Genomic DNA, 17,238 nt, shown 5'->3' with positions numbered 1-17,238 from the left:
ACCTGTTAAAGTACTTCTGTGGTAAAGTATGTTGTGTTCTGTATGTTCTGAGGTAAAGCAGTGGTAATCACGACTCATCCTACCTTTCTTGACACCTCCCGGTGCTTGGACGGGTCCCTTGGTTTCATCTAATATAGAGGTATAGGTCACAAAGTCATTAGTTAGACCAGTCAATTAGAAAACAGCAATTTCACTGATGTAAAACATGGGAAAACCTCCTGGAACATAATGGTGTCCAACTCATAGTTCACACCATGTGTTCCAAAGATTTGACTAAAACAGGATGAGGAATTTGACAAAGCAAAGCAGTCCAGTTTAGATGGATATGAAGACTCAGTATGTCAAAGCAAAGAGGTGAGATTAAGTAGTTTAAATGTCAAAAATAATAAAAGGTAGCATGCAAACTCTGGACCTAATGACATGAAACACACTGAAAACCAGACAGACAAGCAAAAAAAAACACAACCTAAAAGACCTTGATAAAACAGAACATGGAAGATCTGTGGTGAAGATGCAGCAAAGATGGTACAAAGATGACGTTTTCTTCATTGTTGTTGAATAACTACCTGTTTCTGGTGATATCCTCTCTACTAACACTGGTTTTTCTTCTTCTGAAACCCTCTTCATTGGTTCTTCTACCTTCGGCTTCGGCTTCACCTCTTCAGTTACAACAAAGAGGAAGTTGAAGCATCGCTAACATTATCAAGACAAAGTTTTATTTCTAAAACTCTAAGACATTAATTTCCTCAGATACCTGGCTTTGCTTCTTCTTGTGGAGTAATTCTTTTCTCCACCTTCTTACTTTCTTCAAGTTTTTTGGGAACTTCCTGAACTTTTGCAGCCTGTGGTTTTCTCTCTTCAAGTAAACAAGAAATTCAACAAAAAGACTTCAACACATGAAACATTTTTGACAAAAAGGTAACGAAGATCTGGAATGCAACCTCTGAACTGAAGCTTCATCTGGATAAAGAGTCACATTCTGAACGAATGCCTTAAGACAACACAGAGAAACAGACAGACACACATGAAAAAGATGGTGAGTACCTTCTGGAGGAGCTTCAGGTTTTACTAGAGGTTCTTTGGTTTCTGGTGGCGACTCCTTCTCCTTCACAGGAACTTGGAAACAAAATGACATGACAATGAGAAACTCTCAAGACTGATGGGGTGAGCACTGAACCATGCAACAACCAAGAACAATCAACAAAAACAACAGGAGGTGATTTATATCTTTAATCAAACCTCCTGAACATACACAACACACAGAATTAGAAAAATGATGGCAGGAAACCCACACGGAACTGTGTTGGTTTAGAATCAGTGATCAAAAACCAAAAAAGAGACACAGTTTCAGCTGACAGCGTTGGTGTCGGAACACAATGGGTGCTATGAGATGATCCACTGGAGAACGTAAAGACAAGGAGGAACAGGTGCTCAGATCACAAACACTCGGTGCTCGTGACACATGACAGGTTCTACCTCTGGATTCACCAACGGAGGTTCTTTCAGTCCCTTCTGGTTCCACAGATGAACCTTTAGTTTCTCTGTGGACGGTCTGAGGTTCTACTTCCTGTGGACGGACGAATCTGTCGACCACCGTTTCCTGTTTCCTGATGCCAGTTTCGGTTGTTGTTGTCGTGGTGTCATCTGTTACTGATGGTTTTGTGACCGTGGGCTCATGTTCAGCCTTTGTTTCTGTACGTTTGTATTTTCCAGTAATGTTGACTTCTTCCTGTTGGGATTGTTCTATTTTTTCATCCCTCTTTTTGGGTTTAACTACTACTTTTCCTTCCATCTGTTCCTGTTTAATGGTTTTTGTTTGTACTTTGTCTTTTTCATGAGTATCTTCAATGATTCTCTCCTTTCCTGTGACTGTTTCCACCTTAACATCCTCAAGTTTAGTCTGTTTTTGTTTTCTTTTTGACACATCTTCTAAAGTAACTTCACCAACTTTCAGCATTTCAAACCCTTTTTCTTGATCTATTTTAGCTTTTTTAACATCCCTGGTTTCGATGGTAAAACCTCTTACATTTTCTTTAGTTTCAGTCTTTTTTTCTGGCATCAGAGCAGCTTTACCTTCATCGAGTCCCTGCTTTATTAACGATTCTTCAACAGGATGAACTTTCACTCTTTTATCTCGATCAATGAGTGAAAAAGACGGGACTTCTTCTACTTTACCATCAGATTTATCACTGTCAAGTAAAGTCTGTTTTGTATCTTTACCAACGTCTGTCCTTCTGTGGTTTTTATCTGGAGTATCATGAAGTAAATCTTTGGTCCTAAACTCATGTGGACTAACTCTGTTCTCTTCCCGTTCCTGTCTTTTATTGACTGTTGATTGGTCTGATGTGTAAACCTCAGGTGTCACAGACATTAGTTTAGCGTCTTCTTTACAGATCAGTGGTTTTCCATGTGTAAATTCCATGACTGGTGTCCTTGACGCTTTAGTTTCAGTTTGTTCCCGTTTTATTTGAACTGTTTGTGTTTGAGCCTGAACGCCTTCATCTTTAACCCGTTCACTGTCTGTTCCTTTAATTTTAATGAACGTTCTCTGGTTTCTAACGCCTTCACCTCCATCTGTTTCTTGAGTCTTTTGCTGAGAAATAACTGTCATTTCAGGCATTTGTCGACTTTGTTTCTGTCTTTGTACATCATCAACAAATGCTGTTTTATCGGTTTTTATTGGTTTTGTTATGTCCTGAACACCTTCTGTCACAAACTCTGGACTTTTCAATTCATAAACTTCTTCTTTTTGTGATGAAATGTCTTTTTCTCGACTGTCAGGTGTAACAAATCTTATGAATGTGTCTGATTTGGTGTCTCCATCTAATACTATGAGGTGTTTTTCTGATGCAACGTCCATTACAGGAGCAAGTGAAACTGTTTTTTCCATTTGTTCCTTTGGTTCTAAAGCTTCAAATGCAGATACAGCAGAATATTCATGTCTAACAGTGACTGTGTTGGACTCAACTGTATCAGGAGAAGCTTTGGGACCTTTGTCTAATGTATTTTCTTTCTTTTTGAGGGATTTTAATTGATCTGACTTCATCTGTGGTGGTTTTGTTCTGGGTGTCTGGACTTTTTCTTTCTCTATCTCTTCCTGTTGACATATTTCTAACTGATTTAAGGTTGTTTGGTTAAGATGTTCCTGTTCTTCAGGTTTTTTATCTTTGATTCGGGTTTGTGTTTTATCTTGAACTGAGTCGACCTTAGATTCCACTGTTTTGTCTTTGGCTTTGTTCTGATAAATGACCTCTTTACTTGATCCCAGGTCTGTTATTAGTTCACCAGGTTTGATGAATCGTTGAAGAGTCTCTGATTTTACATCTCCTTCTTCAACTATTTGAGATCTTTTGGATACAACCTCCATCACTGGAGCCAATGAAAACTTCTTCTCAACGTGTTCAGATGTTGTATCTGTTGGTTCTAATGGAGAAACAGTATCATATTCATCTCTAACTGTGATGATCTTTGACTGGATTAGTTCTGCCTCCTTTTTCTCAGTTTGTTTTTGTCTGGATTTAATGCCTTCAGGTTGAAGACCTTCTATGGTTTTGTCCATTGTAGATACTTTTTCTAGTGTTTCTTTCTCTATTAAAGACTGTTGATTTGTTTCTTCTGGTTCAGATGTGGCTGTTTTTGTTATTTTATTTTTTTCTTTCATGAAACTAATCTTTTCTGTTTCGTCTTTAACATCCTCTACAGATAACTTCTCTTTTGTCTTTACCAACCCTAGTTTCTCTTGAGGACCATCTTTCATCTGATAAATGACCTCTTTACTTGATCCCAGGTCTGTTATTAGTTCACCAGGTTTGATGGATCGTTGGAGAGTCTCTGATTTCACATCTCCTTCAACTATTTGAGATCTTTTAGATACAACCTCCATCACTGGAGCCAATGAAAATTTCTTCTCAAAATGTTCAGATGTTGTATCTGTAGGTTTTAATGGAGAAACAGTATCGTATTCATCTGTAACTGTGACAATCTTTGACTGGATTAGTTCATTCATCTTTACAGGTTTGGATTTCTTTGACTGGATGTCTTTACCTTCTGTTTGGTCTAATGAACCAATGTCTTCAGTTTGTTTTTTTCTGGTTTTGATGTCTTCAGGTTGAAGACCTTCAATAGTTTGGTCGATTCCAGACACTAGTGTTTCTTTCTCTATTAAAGACTGTTGATTCATTCCTTCTGGTTCAGATGTGACTGTCTTCTTTCTTTTACTTTTTTCTGGTATTTTCTCTTTAATGAATTGAATTTTTTCTATTTCATCTTTAACTTCCTCTACTTCAGATAACTTCTCTTCTGTTTTTACAGGCTCTAGTTTCTCTGGAGGACCATCTTCCATCTGATAAATGACCTCTTTACTTGATCCCAGGTCTGTTCTTAGTTCACCAGGTTTGATGAATCGTTGGACAGTCTCTGATTTCACATCTCCTTCTTTAACTACATGAGATCTTTTAGATACAACCTCCATCACTGGAGCCAATGAAAACTTCTTCTCAACACGTTTCATTTCTGATGTTTCCAAAGGTGTGATGCTGCCGTATTCATCTGTAACCGTGACGACCTTTGACCGGACAACCTCTGCTGCCTTTTTGCACGGTTTCAGGTCAGATTCTGTTTCCGCTGTTGTTTTGCATTCATCTCCTGTTGGACTTCCAGTTTTTGTTTCTTCCATTAGAGAAGCAGCTGTTTTGGTCTCTGTTGGACTTTTTTCCACCAGACGACGTTTTCCTGGAGTTTCTTGTTCAACTAAAGTCTGAGGAGTTTCTTCTGATTCAGAAAATTCTTCATGAAGGTCAGAAACAGTCTTTGTTTTACCTTGAACTCTTTCTGGTTTAGACTTTTCTTGTTTGTTTTTTTCTTTTGAGTCCATTACAGCTCCTCCTGTTGTGTCTGATTTATCATCATCTTTTACTATCGGTGATATTTCAGGTGAAAACCTTTGACCTTTGACCCTTTCTACTTTGGGTTCAACTGCATCCAATGGAACGAATCGACCACATTCATCGTTCACCGTCTCCGTCTTTGACTCTGAATCTCTGAGTTTTATTTCTTCTTTTTGTTGTGGTTTCGTCACCATATGGACTTTACCAGATTCATCTTCTACTTTTTTCTGTATGTTTTGTAGTTTTTCTTGATGAATGTGGTCTGTCGCCTCCTCAGACTTGGTGGTTTTATCATCTGTCTTTGTTTCAATTCGTTCTAGTCCTGGTTTGTGTTCATGTGTCATTGATAATTTATCCTTCTGGTCTTTCTTAGTGTCTCCTAATGACTGGATGTCTTTTCCAGTCTCCTTTAACTTCTCTGACATCAACTTTTCATCTTTAACCTCTGATTCCATCTTGTCCATTTGTTTTTGTATTTTCAGACTCTTCTTTTCAGTCTCTTTGTCAATTTGACTTTGGACTGAATCTACTTTTGGTTGGATTTCTTCAGTATCTTTACTTCTCTGTACTTGTTTCTCTTCTGTTCCTCCATATTCACCTACAGATTCATCTGTCCTCGTTTGGATTTCTTCAGCTGTTTGAGGTTTAGATTTTTCTGACTTTGTCTTTTTGTTTTGTTGGGTTTGGACTTTCTTCTGGGAGACATGTTCAGATGTTTCACCTCTGGACCCTCTGGTTTTCTTGGTCGTGTCTTCACTCAGAACATCTCCATGTTTGGTTTTATTCTTCTTCTCCTCAGTTCTTTGGTCTTTCATCTCAACAGATACAGACTCCATTATCTGAGCATCTTCATCAGAATCTACAACTTCTCTTTTAAGTTTCAGGATTATTGGTGTTTCATCTTCAATAGAAGTCATTTTTCCATCTTTCTCTTCAACTACCTCTGTTGGTGTTGGTTCATCTTCATCCTTTTTAGTTTTCAATATCCTCGGTTTCATTGATATTATTTCTGTCTCCGATTCATCACTTGGTTTAATCTCAGTTACTATGTCCAGTTCTTCACAAGTTTTCTCCATCATTGGTTTAACTGACACTTTTCTTTCTGTTTCTTCTTTTGTTTCAGTTTCTTTAAGAGGTTTTACTTTATACATTTTATCTTCAACTTTTCTGACCTTTAACTGCTTTTGTTCAACTATAATCTGTTCAGGTGTGGTCATTTTCTGTCGTCTTACATCTTCTGTTGAACCTGTTTGATCAATTTCTTCATCAAACTCCTCAGGTTTTGACACTAATTCTACATTTTTAGTTTTAGTTTCAGATGGTTCACCTTCAATACGAGTCATTTTTCCATCTTTCTTTTCAACTTTAACTACCTCTGATGGTGTTGGTTCATGTTTATCCTTTTTAGCTTTTGGTATCTTCTGTTTCATTGATATTATTTCTTTCTTTGACTCATCACTTGGTTTAATCTCAGTTTCTACGTCCAGTTCTTCACATGTTTCCTCCATCATTGGTTTAACTGACACTTTTCTTTCTGTTTCTTCTTGTGTTTTAGTTTCTTTAAGAGGTTTTACTTTAACTGTTTTATCTTTGACTTTTCTTATCTTTAACTGCTTTTGTTCAAGTATCTCTGGAGATTTGATCAGCTTCTGTTCTGTTTCTTGTTTCATAGGTACAGATTCAGCCTTTGTTTCATCAATCTCTTCATCAAACTTTTTAGGTTTTGACACTAACTCTACAGTTTTAGTTCTAATTTCAGGTGTTTCATCATCAATATGAGGTTTAATCTCAGTTTCTACGTCCAGTTCTTCACATGTTTCCTCAATCATTGGTTTAACTGACACTTTTCTTTCTGTTTCTACTTGTGTTTCAGTTTCTTTAAGAGGTTTTACTTTATACATTTTATCTTCAACTTTTCTGACCTTTATCTGCTTTTGTTCAACTATAATCTGTTCAGGTTTGGTCATTTTCTGTCGTCTTACATCTTCTGATGAACCTGTTTTATCAATGTCTTCATTAAACTCTTCAGACTTTGTGATAGAGTCTTGAACTTCATGTGTTTCAGGTTTTTTGTCTCCAACAGGAGCTTCATCTTTATCTTTAACTGTCTTGGATGGTGTTTGTTTGTCTTTAACCCTTTTAGTTTGAATTAACTTCTGTCTTCGGTCAGTTCCCTGCTGAGGTTTGGACATTTTCTGTCCTGTTTTATCATCTGTAGATACTTTAGTTTCAACTTCCTCATCAAACTCTTCATGTTCTGTCACAGAGTCTGAAACATCACATGGTTTTTCAGATGTTTCATCTTCAATAGGAGACATTTTTCCATCTTTCTCTTCAACTTTAAATACCTCTGATGGTGTTGGTTCATGTTTATCCTTTTTAGCTTTCAGTACCTTCTGTTTCATAGATATTATTTCTTTCTCCAATTCATCACTTGGTTTAATATCAGTTTCTACGTCCAGTTCTTCGCATGTTTCCTCCATCATTGGTTTAACTGACACTTTTCTTTCTGTTTCTTCTTTTGTTTCAGTTTCTTTAAGAGGTTTTACTTTATACATTTTATCTTCAACTTTTCTGACCTTTGTCTGCTTTTGTTCAACTATAATCTGTTCAGGTTTGGTCATTTTCCGTTGTCTTACATCTTCTGATGAACCTGTTTTATCGATGTCTTCATCAAACTCCTCAGGTTTTGACATTAATTCTACAGTTTTAGTTTCAGTTGTTTCATCTTCAATACGAGTTATTTTTCCATCTTTCTGTTCAACTTTAACTACCTCTGATGGTGTTGGTTCATGTTTATCCTTTTTAGTTTTCAGTACCTTCTGTTTGGTTGATATTATTTCTTTCTTTGACTCATCACTTGGTTTAATCTTAGTTTCTACGTCCAGTTCTTCACATGTTTCCTCCATCATTGGTTTAACTGAAACTTTTCTTTCTGTTTCTTCTTTTGTTTCAGTTTCTTTAAGCGGTTTTACTTTATACATTTTATCTTCAACTTTTCTGACCTTTATCTGCTTTTGTTCAACTATAATCTGTTCAGGTTTGGTCATTTTCTGTCGTTTTACATCTTCTGATGAACCTGTTTTATCAATGTCTTCATTAAACTCTTCAGACTTTGTGATAGAGTCTTGAACTTCATGTGTTTCAGGTTTTTTGTCTCCAACAGGAGCTTCATCTTTATCTTTAACTGTCTTGGTTGGTGTTTGTTTGTCTTTAACCCTTTTAGTTTGAATTAACTTCTGTCTTCGGTCAGTTCCCTGCTGAGGTTTGGACATTTTCTGTCCTGTTTTATCATCTGTAGATACTTTGGTTTCAACTTCCTCATCAAACTCTTCATGTTCTGTCACAGAGTCTGAAACATCACATGGTTTTTCAGGTGTTTCATCTTCAATAGGAGACATTTTTCCATCTTTCTCTTCAACTTTAAATACCTCTGATGGTGTTGGTTCATGTTTATCCTTTTTAGCTTTCAGTACCTTCTGTTTCATAGATATTATTTCTTTCTCCGATTCATCACTTGGTTTAATATCAGTTTCTATGTCCAGTTCTTCGCATGTTTCCTCCATCATTGGTTTAACTGACACTTTTCTTTCTGTTTCTTCTTGTGTTTCAGTTTCTTTAAGAGGTTTTACTTTATACATTTTATCTTCAACTTTTCTGACCTTTAACTGCTTTTGTTCAACAATAATCTGTTCAGGTTTGGTCCTTTTCTGCCGTCTTACATCTTCTGTTGAACCTGTTTGATCAATTTCTTCATCAAACTCCTCAGGTTTTGACATTAATTCTACATTTTTAGTTTTAGTTTCAAATGGTTCATCTTCAATACGAGTCATTTTTCCATCTTTCTGTTCAACTTTAACTAACTCTGATGGTGTTTGTTCATCTTTATCCTTTTTAGTTTTCAGTATATTCTCTTTGGTTGATATTATTTCTTTCTTTGACTCATCACTTGGTTTAATCTCAGTTTCTATGTCCAGTTCGTCACATGTTTCCTCCATCATTGCTTTAATTAACACTTTTCTTTCTGTTTCTTCCTGTGTTTCAGTTTCTTTAAGAGGTTTTACTTTATACATTTTATCTTCAACTTTTCTGACCTTTAACTGCTTTCGTTCAACTATAATCTGTTCAGGTTTGGTCATTTTCTGTCGTCTTACGTCTTCTGTTGAACCTGTTTTACCGATGTCTTCATCAAACTCAGGTTTTGGTACAAATTCTACAGTTTTAGTTTCAAATGGTTCATCTTCAATATGAGTCATTTTTCCATCTTTCTGTTCAACTTTAACTACCTCTGATGGTGTTGGTTCATGTTTTTCCTTTTTAGTTTTCAGTACCTTCTGTTTGGTTGATATTATTTCTTTCTCTGACTCATCACTTGGTTTAATCTCAGTTTCTACGTCCATTTCTTCACATGTTTCCTCCATCATTGGTTTAACTGACACTTTTCTTTCTGCTTCTTCTTGCGTTTCAGTTTCTTTAAGAGGTTTTACTTTAACTGTTTTATCTTTGACTTTTCTGACCTTTAACTGATTTTGTTCAAGTATCTCTGGAGGTTGGATCAGTTTCTGTTCTGTTTTTTGTTTCATAGATACAGATTCAGCCTTTGTTTCATCAATTTCTTCATCAAACTCTCTAGGTTTTGACACTGTCTCTACAGTTTTAGCTCTAGCTTCAGATGTTTCATCATCAATATGAGGTTTAATCTCAGTTTCTGCGTCAAGTTTATCAAATATTTCCTCCATCATTGGTTTAACTGACACTTTTCTTTCTGTTTCTTCTTTTGTTTCAGTTTCTTTAAGAGGTTTTACATTATACATTTTATCTTCAACTTTTCTGACCTTTATCTGCTTTTGTTCAACTATAATCTGTTCAGGTTTGGTCATTTTCTGTCGTCTTACATCTTCTGATGAACCTGTTTTATCAATGTCTTCATTAAACTCTTCAGACTTTGTGATAGAGTCTTGAACTTCATGTGTTTCAGGTTTTTTGTCTCCAACAGGAGCTTCATCTTTATCTTTAACTGTCTTGGATGGTGTTTGTTTGTCTTTAACCCTTTTAGTTTGAATTAACTTCTGTCTTCGGTCAGTTCCCTGCTGAGGTTTGGACATTTTCTGTCCTATTTTATCATCTGTAGATACTTTAGTTTCAACTTCCTCATCAAACTCTTCATGTTCTGTCACAGAGTCTGAAACATCACATGGTTTTTCAGATGTTTCATCTTCAATAGGAGACATTTTTCCATCTTTCTCTTCAACTTTAACTACCTCTGATGGTATTGGTTCATGTTTATCCTTTTTAGCTTTCAGTATCTTCTGTTTCATTGATATTATTTCTTTCTTTGACTCATCACTTGGTTTAATATCAGTTTCTACGTCCAGTTCCTCACATGTTTCCTCCATCATTGGTTTAACTGACACTTTTCTTTCTGTTTCTTCTTGTGTTTCAGTTTCTTTAAGAGGTTTTACTTTATACATTTTATCTTCTACTTTTCTGACCTTTAACTGCTTTTGCTCAACAATAATCTGTTCAGGTTTGGTCATTTTCTGTTGTTTTATGTCTTCTGTTGAACCTGTTTGATCAATTTCTTCATCAAATTCTTTGGGTTTTGACACTAATTCTACAGTTTTAGTTTTAGTTTCAGATGTTTCATCTTCAATATGAGTCATTTTTCCATCTTTCTCTTCAACTTTAACTACCTCTGATGGTGTTTGTTCATCTTTATCCTTTTTAGTTTTTAGTATCTTCTGTTTGGTTGATATTATTTCTTTCTCTGACTCATCGGTTGGTTTAATCTCAGTTTCTACGTCCAGTTCTTCAAATGATTCCTCCATCATTGGTTTAACTGAAACTTTTCTTTCTGTTTCTTCTTGTGTTTTAGTTTCTTTAAGAGGTTTTCCTTTATACATTTGATCTTTTCTAACCTTTAACTGCTTTTCTTTGACTATAATCTCTCCAGGACTCATCTTTCCAGCATCAGGTTTTATTTCAGTCAGTTGTGGTTTTTCTGTTGGACTAATGTAAACATGTTTGTCTTCGTCTTCGACTGCTGTCTGACGTCTCACAGCCCTATTCTGTGATGTGATTTTTGGTTTTCTGGTCATTATGTCGGTTTCTTCTTGTTCTATTAACTCTGGAGGTTCTGTCTCAAATTGTTCTAGTTCTGGTTTCATCTCTGTTGTTTCTTCCAGTGGACCAACTTTGACTAATTTGTCTGTACATTTGATGACGGCTACTTTAGGATGGAGGTTTTCTGATGCTAAAGCTTCTTCTTTTGTTTGTTTCATTGCTTCATCTTTGTTTTGTTCCATTACTAATTCTACAGTTTTTGGTTCTTTTTGTTTCGTTGGTTTTACTTTCTTTGCTTTTAGTGATCGATCTCCTCCTTCTACATGTTCTGGTTTCGCGGTTGTTCTAGATTCCTCTGACTCATCTTTATTTCTTTCTCGTCTAATTTGATCTAATGTTTTCTTTTCGAACACATAAACTTCTGGTGGTTTTTCAGTTTCTGTTTTCTTGGGTTTTATTTTAACGTCTGTCTCATTTTGCTTTTCAGTTCCTTCAGCCTCTGTTGGTTTTTCTCTCCTGTCTTTATCAGTGGATTTGGGTTTTCTAACTGATCCCTTGTGTTTGTCCTTCATCTGTTTTTGTTCATAAAATGAATCTTCTGGACTCTCACCTTCTATTTCGCTGATTCCTGAAGCGTGTTTATGCTCTTTAGTAGCCATTATTTCTACTTTTTCTGTATTTTGGACAGAATGTTGTGTTTGTTCGGTTTCTTCACCCTGAACTGCGTCAGTGACTGAACTTTCAGTTGTGGTCGACAGTTCCTTAGTTTTTGGAATGATTCTTTTTTCAAAGCCCAGCACAATCAAACCATCAGTAACAGATTTCTTACCACTTTCAGATGTTTCCTCAGGTTCTTCTAACATACTTAAAATCTCTTCCTGTAGCTGAGGTTTCATATTTTCTCCAATGAAGACTTCTTCTTCGTACTTATCATCAGTTTTCTCAGTTTGAAAGTCCCTCTGAAGTCTTGTCTTGGTCTTTAACCGACTTGTCGCTTTAGGATTTTAAGATTCACGAAGAGGAAGCACCATGATTCGGTGCCAAGAGATTAGAAAAAAAAACAACAACAACAACAACAGACAAACATGGATTAAACCAGACAAACGGAGATAAGATAAGAAGAAGATGCAGAGGAATGTAGTGTATTTGTCATGTTGTACCTCTGTCTGGTGTTTGTCTTTCTGTCTTGACTTCAGGAGACGGAGACGGAATCACTGCAGCCTTCCGTTCTGTTTCTTTAAAGAATAATCAGGTTTGTCTTAGTGGAAGATATTTAAGAAAAGAAAGACTTACAAGCACAAAAAAGAGGCAAAAAAGAACGAAGGTATAATAGAATACCGACAGAGATAATTAAGAAAAAAAAGGAAATGATATGATGAGACGTTGACAAGACAAACAGACGCTGATGAAACAATGGTTTGAGGAAAAAAAGAAGAATAAATGGACATGATACAGGTTTTCTCTTTGTACCTCTAGATGGTTTTTGTGAAGAAATCCTTTTCTTTTCCTCTGGTTTTGTCTGAAGTTTTTCTTCAATTAAAAGACTTGTTTGTTCTTTTTTCTTCTTGGGAACTTCTTCAGGTTCTTCTTTCTTTTCCAGATGGGTTCTTACAGGTGTCATTTCAACCTCCTGTTCAGTTACTTCTAATGAAGTCTCAACATCTGTTACTGATTCTTCCACTTTTACTGCTACTTTTGGTTTTTCTAAAACTGGTTTGTGTTTCTTTATGGTTAATTTTTCGTTACTTTCATCCTCAGAAACTCGAGGTTCATCAGGTTCATCTGTCTTTTTTGTAACTTTGTCTTTGATTAAAAGACTTATTTCTTCCTTTTTTGGTTCTACCTTCTGTTCTGTGATGGTTTTTGATTGAAGTTCAGTGTCTGTTTTCGACTCTTTAGGTTTAACTTCTACTCTTGGTTTTTCTGAAACTTTCTCTGGTTCATGTTTCTTTACTCTTGTTGGTTCTTTACGTCCTTCCTCAGAGACTCCAGTTTCATCTTTCTTTTTTCGATCTGGTTCTGTTATCAACTCTTTTGCCTTGACTTCCTGTCTCTTCACTGAGATTTTTTGTGGTTCTGGACTTTCTTCTTCATAAACCTGAGTTTCCTTTTTCATTATTTCCTCATCTACTGTTTTTATCTGAATGTCTTTTCTTGCTTCTCTCGACTCGACTGTAACCTCTGAGATTTCCTGGGTTTCGGTGTATTTATGGTCTGGACCAGTTTCTACTTCCAGATCATACAGTTCTTCATACCTCTCCTTTTCTTCTGCTTTGGTTCTGATTCGGATCGGAGCAGATTTAGTTCTGATTTCTTGAACTGACTCAGCTTCTTTGACTGGTGCTTTTTGCTCAGTTTTCCTCACCTCCTGTTCTTTCTCTTGTCTCTTTTTAGTTTCTGTTTTGATGCTTATTTCTTGTCTCTTTTTGACAGTAATGATAGTCTCTGTTTTGTCGGATGTTCCATCTTTTCTCTCGTCTATTATCTCTTCTGTTGGTGACTCGATCGTTCTGACAAAAAACTCCTCCTCCTCAGGTTCATCTTTGGTCGTTCTAATACTTTTCTCAACTACAATAAAGGTTTCTTGTGTTTTTGGCTCCATTCTCTGTTTCGTAGCCCTGATTTCTTTCTTTTTGGAAGAGTCAGTAACAGATATGTCACCTCTCAGTTCAGACTTTTTGTCTCGTTCTGATAAAATGTCGACTTCTGACAGTAACACCATGGTCTTGGCCAGAGCCGACACTTCATCCTCGTACAACATTTTGGCCTTTTCTTCCACCACGTCTTCGTGTGCCCAAACCTCCTCCGTGGGCGCCACTTTCTCCGTCACATAATAAACTTCTTGAATCTTCTGAGCTCCTTTTCTTTGCTCAATCTTCACAAGACTCGTCGCTGCTGAAGTTTTAAGAAGAGGCGTCATGTGGCGGCGCCAAGAGGTGACGACAAAACACAAAGACAAACAGTGTTAGAAGAGACACAACACACCAAGACCGAGGCGATAATGCACCTGCTGTGAATTATCACCAAGAGGCAAAGAGTGTGATGTGGTTAAAGATCCTCATGGTTTCAGATGGTCGGTACCTTTTTCAGGAGGCGAGACTTCGACCTCTGCAGGAACAGTCTTCTCAATCTTCTTAGTCTCTATTTCTTTTAAAGAATTAATGGGTTTTGAAACCAAGACAGTGTGTAGATAATTTCAGAAAGAGATTTTAGACAGTTAACAGTTAAACAAACATGGAAAACACACATTAAGATTCACAAAGAGTCAGATGTTATGAAGGCAACAGTCCAGTTGATGTTGGTTTTACTGTCAGATATAAGTGCAGTCAAACAAATGAACATGAAACTTTTAGCAGCTGGAAACCCGGGTTTATTTCCACTTCCTGATCTCTACTTCTACTTCTCCTTCTGTCACCTTCTGACAACACTATGCAGCTTAATTCATTCTTGACGGCACAATTAACTCACAGTCTCCTCCCAAATTAATCGAAATATTTTAACTGAATTTTCACAAAATCAAGAAGAAAATGCACATTTCTGACACTAATTTGAGCAAATTTGTCCTTCAGTTGTTACCAGATCAGCCAATAGAAAATAAATCAACTGCAGTAGCAAGGTCTCAGCCAGTAGAGGGCAGTCACTATATTTACACTAAAATATCAAGATGTGGATTGAATCAGCAACACTATTAAACACATACACCTCAGTTAAAGTGGTGAAGCCTCTCACTAAATGAACTTCCATTGTGCTGATTCAACATGTTTATGTTTATTTTTTCAATCAGTAATTGATAGTAACTAATTTGATTAATTTGATTAAATCGACTGCCATAAAAAGTGCTGCTTTCACTGTTTCTTCTACAAAGAAAAGAAGTTCATGTGGAGAGCATAACTTTTCCTAGGTCTGACGGTTACAGTTTCTGGAGGTTTATGATCTACAGATTTGTTCACATGTACAGTAATAAATAAGTCTGAAAATGTGAATATTTTTGATTCTAAAATGTGGATGAGCCTAAACCCCCAAACAGAGCCTTATATAAACCAACAGAAAAGGCTGAAATCTCTGGAAACTAAAGGCCTTGAAGCTAAAATGTATTGAATGTAAAGTGATTATACATGGATTTAATAATAAGGAAGGTTTAATATTTGGATCAAACCAGTTTCATTTCTTTGAATGTACAACAAACTGCAAAACGCAACAGAAGTTCAACATCTGACTGTTGCCAAAGGTTTACATGCAAAGAAAAAGGAAAGAGATGTGTCGGGCCTCAGTGGTACCTTTTCGAAGAGTTTCTTCAACTTCTCGTTTGGGTTTAGCTTGAGGCACCTTCTCAGGCATTTTATCAGGTAAGATCCTCTCGGTTTGTTTCAGTTTCACTTCCTTCTTCTCAGGAATCACCTCCTCCTCAGCCACTTTTAGAGGAACTTTAACCTGTTTCCTCTCAGGAGGAGCTTTTTCTTCTGGAAGTTCAACAGGTACCTTCTCAGATACTTTATCTGGCACTTTCTCAGGCACTTTTTGTGGCATTCGTACAGGTTTCTCTAGTAGTTTTTCAGGTACTTTCTCTTGTACTTTTTCCAGTACTTTTTCAGGTGCTTTTTCTGGTACCCTCCTTGGTTTTTCCTCCTCTATCTTCTCAGGGGCTCTTTCTTTCACCTCAGGTTTCCTCCTCTCAGGCACAGTTTCAGGTATTTTTTCAGGTAGTCTCTCAGGTTGTACTACCTCCTCAAACACCTTCTGATGCACTTTTTCAGGCTCTTGCACCTCTTCAGGTACAAGTTTAGGTTTGGGCATCACAGCTTTAAGAGGGTTTGACACAAAAACATGCACAAGACATGACTTTCAAGAACAGAAACATGTGCTGACGCACCAGTAAAGATGTTAAACACCAATATTTACTCAAATCAACCTCTTTTAATCAACAGGTAGAGACTTTAACGCCCCAAAAACACTTAAAAAAGGTGATTTGAGAAACTTAACCTGCTATTTAAAGGTTCAACAGACAACAACCAAACAGCAGAACAAAAACAGGTTTTGAATAAACACCTATCAGTACCTTTCTCTTTCTTTGGTGGCTCTTCTTTTGGAGGAACAATGGCAGGTTCTGGCTCCTTGGCTTTTGGAGCTTCTGGAATTTTTTCTTCCACAGGAACTTTAAAGAGGACGGTTGACATTAACATAGATTAGATGTAAATGAACTTAAGAGTTTTATTAGACATGAACAAACTAAGCACTCTAACGAGTGCAAACATTAAGAGTTCCATCGTGCAGCCCCATCGCTCCAACACAGTGAACCAGACATTAGAGGTTAGAAACAAACCGAAACCCAAGAGTTTAAGATGAGTTTAAGAGTTTAGGTCGGAGTGTGATGACAGTGGACCAAGCTTTAGCTACCTTTGGCTGCCACTGGCTTCTTCTGTGGTGGTTCTACAGCTTTCTCCACCTTTTGTGGGATTGGAGGAGGTGGTGGAGGAGGAACCACCTCCTTCTTTGTTGGTGCTTCTGGCACTTTAAAAGAACAGGCCTTTGTCAGACACTTAAACTAAATACTATGAAAACAGAAGATCTACGTGAAATAAGCCTCGTTTTAAAATCAGATGTCAAACAATGAGACACAAATAGAAACAAACCAGACATTAGAGACAGAAAGAGTTAAAAAAGTTAAAGAATTTTTTTGTTGCACAAACGATCTAAGATCGATAACTTAGTGATGAACACTCCAGATGAGTTAAAGATGAAAGGCGGAGTTAAGAAGATTAAGAAAAACTCCACAGCTACACCTCATCCAGAGACACCTGGATCTATACCTTTCTTTGGAGGTTCCTTCGGTGCAGGAGTTGGTTCTGGTTTAGTTTTCTTTGGTTCTGGCTTTGGCAACTCAGGCTCTGGAACCCTCACTTCAGGTTCAGGCTTCTTCACCACCTGTTCAGGTTTGGGAACTGGAACCATTGGTTTGGCAGCAGGTTCTGGTTCTGGCTTTGGCGCTGGAGGCTCAGGTTTACGGACTTCTGGCTTGAGTTTTTCTGGTTCTGGCTTGGGTTTTTCTGGTTCTGGTTTGAGTTTTTCTGGTTCTGGTATAGGTTTTCTGGCTTCTGGTTCTGGTTTCTTTATGGCAGGCTCAGGCTTGACCTTTGCAACCTCTTCGGGAACTTAAAACAACATTTACATGATTTAGACATGAGCAGAACAAGTCGGGACAAACAGAAAGTCAAAGATTCGCTTCTAGATTTGAAGCTGAGCAACAACACTGATACAGATTAAGAGTCAGACAGAGAAACATTCAGTCAGT

General features: G+C 36.9%; 1 protein-coding gene across 1 annotated transcript in view; it reads right to left on the bottom strand.

Moving 5' to 3' along the window:
• LOC115412831 (titin-like) overlaps positions 1-17,238 on the bottom strand; it is a 237,885-nt gene that overhangs the window by 122,442 nt on the left and 98,205 nt on the right. Inside the window, 13 exon segments of the mRNA XM_030125488.1 lie at positions 84-128; positions 567-659; positions 755-856; positions 898-1,147; positions 1,240-1,242; positions 1,325-11,943; positions 12,110-12,184; positions 12,420-13,844; positions 14,031-14,096; positions 15,227-15,748; positions 16,006-16,101; positions 16,344-16,457; positions 16,757-17,098. Of these exon segments, the coding sequence (XP_029981348.1) occupies positions 84-128; positions 567-659; positions 755-856; positions 898-1,147; positions 1,240-1,242; positions 1,325-11,943; positions 12,110-12,184; positions 12,420-13,844; positions 14,031-14,096; positions 15,227-15,748; positions 16,006-16,101; positions 16,344-16,457; positions 16,757-17,098 (13,752 nt within the window).

Source organism: Sphaeramia orbicularis, chromosome 21 (assembly GCF_902148855.1).
Source record: "Sphaeramia orbicularis chromosome 21, fSphaOr1.1, whole genome shotgun sequence".
In the NCBI taxonomy this organism is placed as follows: Eukaryota; Metazoa; Chordata; class Actinopteri; order Kurtiformes; family Apogonidae; genus Sphaeramia; species Sphaeramia orbicularis.
Note: the sequence above shows the minus strand (reverse complement) of the source record. Positions and strands in the feature narration are given on the sequence as shown.